General features: G+C 49.5%; 1 protein-coding gene across 1 annotated transcript; it reads left to right on the top strand.

The window, feature by feature from the left end:
• Positions 1–2,153: 2,153 nt before the first annotated feature.
• Positions 2,154–10,679, top strand: klc2 (kinesin light chain 2). Its single transcript, XM_028985200.1, has 14 exons — positions 2,154–2,372; positions 3,254–3,537; positions 4,499–4,802; positions 4,873–5,089; positions 5,847–6,036; positions 6,113–6,286; positions 7,056–7,155; positions 8,171–8,220; positions 8,294–8,361; positions 8,444–8,552; positions 8,625–8,759; positions 8,894–9,018; positions 9,126–9,183; positions 9,285–10,679. The coding sequence occupies exons 2-14, from the start codon at positions 3,310–3,312 to the stop codon at positions 9,366–9,368; spliced, it is 1,842 nt and encodes a 613-aa protein (XP_028841033.1). The 5' UTR covers positions 2,154–2,372; positions 3,254–3,309; the 3' UTR covers positions 9,369–10,679.
• Positions 10,680–10,690: the final 11 nt, after the last annotated feature.

The following is a 10,690-nucleotide window of genomic DNA, read 5'->3' as shown; positions in this document are numbered from 1 at the left end:
TTCTTTTTATATTCGTGAAAATGCCAGTTCGCAAAATGATCCTCGTTTGTTGCAAAAAAAAGGCAAATGAACGTCAAATATCGGCACACATATTCATGGTTTCACATTCCTAAAGTCGCAGTGTGTGCGTTTTTTTTTTTTTTTTTTATTGTGGCAATAAAAAACATTGGTGAAAAATATTTTACTGTTTTGAGAAGAAATATTAAATTGGTGAAGTTTTGTGTGTTTTTTTTTTTTTTTTTCCCTTTTTTGTGAAATCATGTACGTTGCTCCAGTGAAATCTGTGGTGAGAGGAGATTCAACACGTCCTCTGCCCGGTGGCCGTACCTGTGCTTTTATACCTGTACTTGTACCTGTGCTTTATACCTGTACCTGTATGTGCAATGTAGGTGTCTGAAACATGGAGTAGAAGCACACTAACTCGTTTTCAACTGGTTGCTAATTTGTTCTTGTATCCACAGGCGTTACGTCAAATATTTCTTCTATATTGAATTTGAGTTCTCACACGCTGAAAATTGACCTCAAACGTCCTCTCTGTGGTTAGATGGCAACCTTGTGGTAATTTTGGATCATTTCATGGGGGAAATTTTAATGTGCTAAACAAAAAGATGAAATAACCGCAGCCACAAGCTATTTTTATGTCTTTTTTTTTTTTTTTTGCGCCACTGCCTATAAAAATATCTTGTACATATCATGGAGCGCTTGCAATATTACTTGAGTTTCTTTTAATGTGTTTTATTTCTTTTGGCCATGGGTTTTGTAGCACTGCTTCTTCCATAATTATGTTGTCAAAAGGTGTGGGTGGAATGTGGATATGTTAAGTGTTTATTTAAAAAAAAGAAATGCATTAATGTGATTTTGTAAATTTGTTTAATTCTGTCAGATTCTGTTGCGTACAATAAACCTTTGTTTATACAATTTATACAGGAAACCACTAGTTGTGGCTTTACATTTTTTATTTAAATGGTTTTAACTAGCATAGTGAATCTTTTTCCAGATGTGACTTGTCTTATATCATTTAATGTGTTCCAAAAACAACATTTATATTCAATTTGCAGGGTACATTTAGCAGATGTTATGTATTTTTTTTTGTAAAGGTTGCTGAAATGAAGGGAGTATTAATAGAGTATAAATCTTATCTGTTACCTTTTAGGTTCAACAACAACAACAACAACAACATTTATTTATTATATAGCCCAAAATCACATCACACATACAGTATGTTGACACCCCCCACACTTGACCCTTCAAACAATTTCTAGGTTTGGCCAAATAAAATGTACATTCTATATAAACAGGTTTAGGTTATACAGGCAATTAATATTTTAAGGATGTGTTCCCTATAAAATTATATTTTTGCATTTTGCTTATCATAAAAATGTTGAGTTTGTGAGATTATTTAACATTCGAGTTCACCAAGCCTGTCTCTGGTCCTGCAGTGGCTAGAAATGGTAATAGGTGTAAAGAATATTTCAGAGAGTACTTCACCGTTCAGAGAGCGGCAGTCTCCTTATGACGTCATAAGGGGAAAGGTTACCTCCCATTTCTCATTCTTTTTCCACCCAGAGAATTTCCCGGCCCGCCCCTAAAACATTATCTCCACCGACAGTCATGGCTTCCAAACGTGTGAGGCATCGCAGTCGCACAAATGTACTTTTTTAGATTCATCACGCGAGACTCTGAAAAACCTGCGGATCCATTTTATTTTTATTCTGGGAAAAACGGCGACACGACTTCCTGTCTGGGCCAAACATCGTGGTTGGTGGATGGTGTTGATGACGTCATTTCCCGCTCAACTTCGACAGGCAGCTCTCCTCCTCGTTCCGCCTCTCTCATTAGCATTTAAAGCTACAGACGGTGAAACGCATCCTGGGAAATCTCATTGTGGGACTGGATAAAAGTGGCTGTAATTCTGCACCACGGCTGAATTTCGGAAAGAGACCTCAGGTACAGGATTAAATTACAGCTTTTTTTTGTAATAGAGGACCTTTGACTAAAGGTCAGCTAGTTCCGGCCAGGCGTTCTGATTGACCGCATCACTTTAGAAAATCCCTCCGCCGCGACGTTGCTCGGTAACGTCGGTACGTGTGTTGCGCGGGACTACTTCTTTAATCGCGGCCCGCCAGGCCCCGCCCACATTTGGGGCGGTGACGTCATCGCGCCCGACGCCGGCTGTGGATCCTGGGAGCCATTTTCATCCTCCTGCCGCTGTCACCCTCGCCCCCGCGACCCGGGGAGGATGCGCGCCAGGCGGCCGAGCCCCACAGCGCCGTGTCCGTGAAGCCACCGACGTCCGCCGGGACGCCATGTGCCGCCACTGAGGCCCGTTCCCGGGCGGACAGACCGCATCCCCGGTACCGGAGGAGACAAAGGTAGATCCGGGCCGGAGCCGCTTTTAAAAATTCTCTTTTTCTGTTCCACGGGCTGAAACGACATCATTTGTTCTGCGTATTTAAACGGTGCGTCTGGGTGTTTGTTTTTATTTATTTATTGTTATTTCACAATCCTGGACAGAAATATTATTCATATTTCATAAACGAGGCCCCTCCTGTTTACTGCCGCAGGATGGTGGGACCTGGTGGGTGGAGGTGGTGGATGTCGGGCGGGTCACCTTCACCCTTCACCGTCCCGCCCAGTCCAGTCCCACCCCGTCCCGTCCGTGCCCTTCTGCCTGCTGCAATGCAGTGGATGGAGGGATGGAGGGAGGGGGACCGGGAGGGTGGGGTCGCGCGCCGTCTGCCGGTGGCGGGTTCTGCGGTGGGGTGGTGTTTACCTTTTTTCCGCATGGATGAGGAGCCTTTCTGGAATGATGGTTCGGAGCGTCCCGATAAATTGTGCCATATCCGAGTAACGGAATACACACACACACACACACACACCCCTCCAAGTACCTTCGGTGAAGAAGAGGAGAAGCGCCAGGACAGTCACCTTCACTTCTGAAGTGCGACGGGAGACCTCTGGTCACGTGACCCGCGGTGCATTATTCTGCCCCGCCTCCGATTATCACTCTGTCATCACTAATTTCTGCGCAGGCTTCAAATCTAAAAAGGTGAAACCTTAAACCCCACGAACTCCCGACCATACGGAATATTCAAAATATGTCACGTATATGTGAAAGTTTACGTTTTTCAACTAAATAAAGGACATTTTTATATAGATCTAGTATTTTTTTATTTTTTACTGCATTTATCGGTAATTTTCTTACCACATTTTAAATAAATATTCCTGTTTTGTCTTGTCACTGCCGCTGCAGTGTGCGTGCGTGTGTGTGTGTGTGTGTGTGTGTGTGAGCGCGTCTGAGACCGGGCGATGTCCACCATGGTGTACCCACGGGAGGAGTCCCTGGAGCGCCTCACCCAGGACGAGATCGTCCTCAACACCAAGGCGGTGATGCAGGGCCTGGAGACGCTGCGCGGCGAGCACGCCCAGCTCCTCGCCTCGCTGCTGGACCGCGGTCAGCCGCCGGCGGCCCAGGAGAAGTCCGGCCTGCTGCGCAAGAGCCTGGAGGCCATCGAGCTGGGGCTGGGGGAGGCGCAGGTCAGAGGTCACATTCACTGTACACACACACACACACACACACACACACCATCATTCAACACACTGTTGTATACATGACTACTTATCTCTACTTGAAATGTAAATGTTCACGATTCTGTGACGTGATGCATTGCAGGGTCATTTAAACCAATTAAAAGCATGATTTCAAGCCTTTTCCCACCAAACTATCATATATATATAAGTAATGTATATGTCTGACTTACACAGTTATCAAACAAAACATAACTATGAAACGACACACATGAGGTTATGTAATAAACAAAAATATTAGCAAATAAGGTAAAAATGTGAAGATTTGAGTCTCTTTTACCGTGATTGCAGCATTTCACGCTCTGGTCTTCTCTCCACCACCTTAAGCTGGTCCCGAAGCTTCCTTCACTCGTGTTAATGAGCATCTCATCGAGCGGCTTTTAATGGCTACTGTGGCTACTAAAATTCTAAATATGTTTGTTACGTTGGGTTCAGAATGGTCTCCCCAAGCGCCATGTGCTGTACAACTGTTTTTCCCCACCAAACTATCATATTTATATAGACTTACACAGTCTATAATACGTTTGGACACGCCTACTTTTTTTAACGTTTTTTTACATGATCAAACAAAACAAAACTATGAAACGACACAAAAACATTGGGAAGATTTGCGTCTCTCCGAATCAGGGAGCTTTTACGCTGATGGCAGCGTTTCACGCTCTGGTCTTGGACAGCGGGGACGGTTTCCACCCGTCCCGAAGGTTCCTTCACTCGTGTTAATGAGCGTCTCATCGAGCGGCTTTTAATGCCGACTATACTTAACAAAACAGCCGCGAAGGTAAAAAAAAAAGTAAAAAACATGTTTGTTACGTTGGGTTCAGAACGGCCTCCACACGGCCGGGCCGTCCCGACGTTTTACTGCCTGTGCTGGGTCGGCTTGTTATCTGGACTGTTTTGACCATGCTGGCAGGTGATCATCGCCCTGTCGGGCCACCTCAGCGCCGTGGAGTCGGAGAAGCAGAAGCTGCGGGCGCAGGTGCGCCGCCTCTGCCAGGAGAACCAGTGGCTGCGGGACGAGCTGGCGGGCACCCAGCAGAAGCTGCAGCGCAGCGAGCAGAGCGTTGCCCAGCTGGAGGAGGAGAAGAAGCACCTGGAGTTCATGAACCAGATGAAGAAGCTGGACGACGACGCCTCGCCCGGCGAGGAGAAGAGCAGCGAGAGCACCAAAGACAGCCTGGACGACCTGTTCCCCAACGACGACGACCAGGGACCAGGTAGCCGCCGATCAGCCAGCTGTCCGTCGGTCTGTAGTTCACGTTAACCTCTGACCCCTGACCCACACAGCTCAGCCCAGTGGGGAGGCGGCGGCACAGCAGGGCGGCTACGAGATCCCGACCCGCCTGCGGACTCTCCACAACCTGGTGATCCAGTACGCCTCTCAGGGCCGCTACGAGGTGGCCGTTCCCCTCTGCAAGCAGGCACTGGAGGACCTGGAGAAGACCTCCGGACACGACCACCCCGACGTGGCTACCATGCTGAACATCCTGGCCCTGGTCTACCGGTGAGGGGGTGTGGCCAAGAACGGGCAGCATTCGTCTACATTTTATGTGTGCCTTGAGGACAATTCATGTAGATGTACGCTTTTCTGTTGATAAAGATGTTAAGTCGAGAATTAAAGGTCCCCTATCATGAAAATTTAACATTTATATGAGTTCCCCTTTTTACATTTGTCCCCTTATGACATCATAAGGGGAAAGGTTACCTCCCGTTTCTCATGATTTTTCCACCCATAGAATTTCCCGGCCCGCCCCTAAAACAGGATCTCCACCGACCGTCATGGCTTGCAAAAATGAGCACAAATACATTTCTTTTAGTTCCGTCACTCGAGACTCTGAAGAACCAATTTATTTAATCTGGAAAAACGGCGACATGACTTCCTGTATGGGCCAAACATCGCTGTTGGTGGGTGGTGCTGATGATGACGTCATTTCCCGCTCAACTTCTATAGGCCGTTCTCCTCCTCGTCCCGCCTCTCTCCTCCTCATTAGCATTTAAAGCTACAGACGGTGAAACGGCGCGTCCTGAGAAATCTCATTGTGGGACTGGATCAAAGTGGCTGTACTTCTGCATCAAGAGACTATAGATACAGAATGAGGGACCAGAAAGACAGTCATAGAAGTCCAGGGACCTTTAATACGTTTTGGGCGCTCTATACACCATCTAGTGGTGATTCCTTATATGACGATGATAACAATGTCTTTTACCCTGTCCGCTTTTAATCATCAGCGGTGGTTAACCAGTTGGTCTCTTGGCAACAGCGACCAGAACAAGTACAAAGAGGCCGCGCACCTGCTGAACGACGCCCTGGCGATCCGGGAGAAGACGCTGGGGAAGGACCACCCCGCCGTGGCGGCCACCCTCAACAACCTGGCCGTGCTCTACGGCAAGAGGGGGAAGTACAAGGAGGCGGAGCCACTGTGCAAGAGGGCACTGGAGATCCGAGAGAAGGTACCGGACGCGCACCGGCTCTCGCTTATTAGAAAACGGCGGGATGTAGAGATGACGACTTGTGCCCGCGGCGCAGGTCTTGGGGAAGTACCACCCCGACGTGGCCAAGCAGCTGAACAACCTGGCGCTGCTGTGCCAGAACCAGGGGAAGTACGATGAGGTGGAGTACTACTACCGGCGCGCGCTGGAGATCTACGAGAGCAAGCTGGGCGTGGACGACCCTAACGTGGCCAAGACCAAAAACAACCTGGTAAGCAGGGGGACCTTCCAGAGACACCAGTGGGTTTCATGGTTTCATTAGAGGATATACTGGCTGAGAGGCTAATGGTGAAGTTCTAGTACGTCTGGGATCAGTAAGTTTACATTTATGCCATTTACCAGATGCCCTTATCCAGAGTTACAGGGACAGTCCCCCCTGGAGACACTCAGGGTTAAGTGTCTTGCTCAGGGACACAATGGTAGTAAGTGGGGTTTGAACCTGGGTCTTCTGGTTCATAGGCGAGTGTGTTCCCCGCTAGGCTACTACCACCCAGTAGTGACAGGGACAGTCCCCCCTGGAGACACTCAGGGTTAAGTGTCTTGCTCAGGGACACAATGGTAGTAAGTGGGGTTTGAACCTGGGTCTTCTGGGTCTGCTGAGGTGATGTGGACTGTTGGGGACTGCTGGCGCATTAGAAGTAGCGCCAGTCAAGGTTAACATTGCTAACAAGCCGCCGCTATACCGGCTGGTTCGCAGTATACATTTCTGGCGTCCAATTCGAAATGGAGCCTAGTAAGGAAATGGAATAAAATTCAATAAAGTACTGCGACCCAGGTTCAGACCCCACTTACTACCATCATGTCCCTGAGTGCCTCCGTGGGGGACTGTCCCTGTAACTGCTGATTGTAAGTCGCTGTGGATAAAGGGGTCTGAAAAATGCCAGAAATGTCCGAGAAACCGTCAGCTGACGGTGGAATTTGGCCACCAGCTCAAGGTCGCCTGAAGGTCAGCCAGGATTGGTTTTGTTTTTTATCCCCAGGCCACGTGCTACCTCAAGCAAGGCAAGTTCAAAGACGCCGAGTGTCTGTACAAGGAGATCCTGACCCGCGCCCACGAGAAGGAGTTTGGCTCGGTGAACAGTAAGTCCCGAATGCCTCTCGTTGGAGGGCGTCCACCGGCTCAGGCCGCTAATCTCGGGCACGTCCGGCCCCCGACTTTATTACTGCGCGCCCCGCTGGGGGAACTTTGTACCTCGTGCAAACTCGAGCAGCAAGCGTGCGGATTCTTAGCTGGAAAAACACGGAAACGCGACCTTTTAATGGTGCAATTTATTGATGGGCACAACACCACTGCCACTCATTACACCATCCAGCACAAGGAAGTGGTGGGCGTGACTGCTGCCGATCGCTGGGCTCCGCCCCCTTTAAATTATAATTTTTTTTTACTTTTATTAACAACAGTCAACATAAATACAAACAATAACAACAGTCCTGAGATTGGGCCCGAGCTCACAAATAAACACACACACACACACACACACACACACATATATATATATAAAATTACAATAAAGATCTGAGGGAAAAAAAAAAAAGAATAAATAGACAAACTTAATAAATACACAAGAAAAAATCTAAACTTAAAAGAGACATAAGTGGCCTATCCAACAAGGCTTTGGACTGGTCTCCATCTTCTTTCAAAGATGCGAGTCTTCAGCTTTAGTTGTGCTGTCAACCGTTCCATTAAATATAACTGTCTGGGTTTTTGGTAACTGTCTGGGGGTTCAGGTTTCAACCAATAAGTTGTCATCATTAGTAGGAGATGTAGCAAAGTTTTCTGATCCTGGGACAGACAGTCCGGGAATTTGTCCAGTAGACACGTTAAAGGGTCCCAGGAAAGATTCACTTTAAGGAGCCCCTTCATGTGCCCCTTAACTTCAGTCCAAAAATGTTGACTAGTGGGACAGTCCCAGAATATGTGCGTTTGATCAACACAGTTCCTCCAGCACTAATTGCTACCCCAACTCCCAGAGCAGAGGCTCCGCCCTTTTTAATATCTGTTTATTAAAAATTGTGCTCGGGGTGTTCTTCAAGGACCGATAAAGCCCATAAAGCCACTGGCGAGGGTATAAATGTGAAACTTCTCTGCCTGCAGATGAGAACAAGCCCATCTGGATGCATGCGGAGGAGAGGGAGGAGACCAAGGTTGGCATCTCCTCGCCCATAACAACGAGACCCTCCCGTCTCCGTGTTTTTGATAACTCGTGTCCTTTTACAGGGCAAGAGGAAGGATTGTGGCCCCTACGGGGAATATGGCGGCTGGTACAAGGCCTGTAAGGTCGACAGGTGAGCTCTGATGCAGGACGAGACGCGTCCATTATCGTTCAGACGCCTGGACGTACTCCTGTCCCCTCTCTCCCCCCTCCAGTCCCACCGTCAACACCACGCTGAAGAGCCTCGGGGCGCTGTACCGCCGCCAGGGGAAGCTGGAGGCCGCCGAGACGCTGGAGGAGTGCGCCAGCAAGAGCCGCAAGCAGGTGCGCCCGCGCAGCGCCGCATTTCTGCATGGTGGAGGACGGGCGTGCGTTAACGGCCTCTCCACGCCGCAGGGCATCGACGTCATTAACCAGAGCAAGGTGGTGGAGCTGCTGAAGGACGGCGAGCGCCGGCAGAGCCGGGACGGGCCCAGCGGCCCCGGCAACCCGAGGGGCGAGTGCGACGGCGACGAGGCCGAGTGGAACGGGGTCAGAGAGTCCTCCCTCCTCCCCCTTCGCATTGGCGCCGTTACGCTCGTCGGCGCAGCAACCGATCTCTCTCTCTCTCTCTCCCTCTCTCTCTCTCTCTCTCTCTCGCGCTGTCTCCCACGGCGCCGCGACAGGACGGGAGCGGGTCCCTGCGGCGCAGCGGCTCGTTCGGGAAGATCCGCGACGCGCTGAGGCGGAGCAGCGAGATGCTGGTGAAAAAGCTGCAGTTCAGCGGACCTCAGGAGCCGCGCAGCGCTGGGTGAGGCCCCGCCTCCTTCTTTACCCCGGCAATTAATTCACCGTTTAACCCCCCCAGCGTGCCGGAAGGCGCGTGCGTGACCTGTGACCCGAGCGCTTGTCTTTCAGGATGAAGAGGGCCAGTTCTCTCAACTTCCTGAACAAGAGCGCCGAGGACACGTCACAGGTGGCGTCCCCGCGACCGGTCCCACGCTCTTCGGCGTCCCTGTCCACGCTCTCATCTATAAACGGTTAATTTTCCCGCTTTCCCGTTTTTTTTTTTCCCAGGATGCGAACGCCGGGCTGTCGGAGTGCAGAGAGCTGAGCGCCAGCAACGTGGACCTGACCAGACGCAGCTCTCTGATTGGCTAAAGCAGAGTTTGGGGGAGGGGGAGGGGCTTGTTTTTTTTTGTTTGTTTTTTTTTACACGGCCTCGGCTCTGTGATGCACGGGAGGCGACCGCTTTCGCTGTAAACTACGCTAACGTCGCACGAACGGCTGGACGGACGCGGACATCGCGGCGTGGCATGCTTGTTCGCAGGGCGAGGGCAGCGAGGGCCACGCCCGCCGGCCGGCTACTCGTAGCATGTGGTCTTAAACGCTCGCATACCTTACGGCAACTAAATGTACTCCGACACCGTAGTTTCGTATTAGTTACTGTGTCAGTTTCACTAGTGACACAAAACACAGCAAATGCCAACCGTCGTTCTACCGGAATCACACGTCGAATTACGGTGGTACGAAAAATTATTAAAATAAAATTATAATATTAAAATTTCTGCAAAAAAAAAAAAAAAAAAAAAAGGTCAGAACAGAAACACGTAAATGGCACTGAACATGGTTTAAACCTCACTTTCTGCCTTCTGGTTTTTATGTATATAGAGTTTAAATTATCGCTGTGTTTTTTTTTTTTTTTGTCCTTGTAAATAGTGACTTTGTTTACACTGTAGATCTTATCAGGAACCATGTGGGGACATCACTGGAAGAAGGGAGAGCTGAAAGGGTCGTGGGCCCGGTTCCCTCCTCAGGTTCCTCTCGGACGCGTGTTTCTTATTTTTCGTTTTACCAGCAGACTTGAACGCTGGCTTCGTGTAATTGTGAGCAAATGGGCGGGGCTGTTTAAATGCTCACAAACTCCGCTTCGGATTGGATGCTGGCGTGTCACGCGCCCCGTTTGGGCCGGTACCGGCATTGTCTTCGAACCATTTGTTCTTTATGACCCGCAGAGTGCTCCCAGTGTAAAGTCGCTGTCTGTTCAAGGGACCGGGTGACCTTTAACCTTTCCTGCTCGTTTGAATGTAGATCTGTGGGTGTCGTAGGACTGTGACGGAGCTGAGGATGTGCAGCGGGGGGCCGAGGGGACGGGAAGTAAAGTTGTATCACGGGGGGATGTGGTTGGTGTCGAGGTCACCGCAGCTGCAGCGGATTTGTAGGGTGCCGCGCGTCCACAAGCCAGCAGGGTCGTTCCGGAACGCTGTAGAGAGACGATAAAGCTGCATTTCAGACTGAATGTAAACTCCTCCCACCCGGCATCAACGTACATACAGATGTGTGTTGGGGGGTGTGGCCAATTTACTGTGTTGCAAAGACCATGATGATACCCATTTATGAAGGGGCCAACCTCATCTTTATTTTAAGAAAAGCTTAAATATTAAATAAAAATGTTCCAGTTTTCAAACCAAACTATCTGCCTG

The sequence above is a fragment of the Denticeps clupeoides genome, chromosome 1, assembly GCF_900700375.1.
Source record: "Denticeps clupeoides chromosome 1, fDenClu1.1, whole genome shotgun sequence".
NCBI classification, from domain to species: Eukaryota; Metazoa; Chordata; class Actinopteri; order Clupeiformes; family Denticipitidae; genus Denticeps; species Denticeps clupeoides.
Note: the sequence above shows the minus strand (reverse complement) of the source record. Positions and strands in the feature narration are given on the sequence as shown.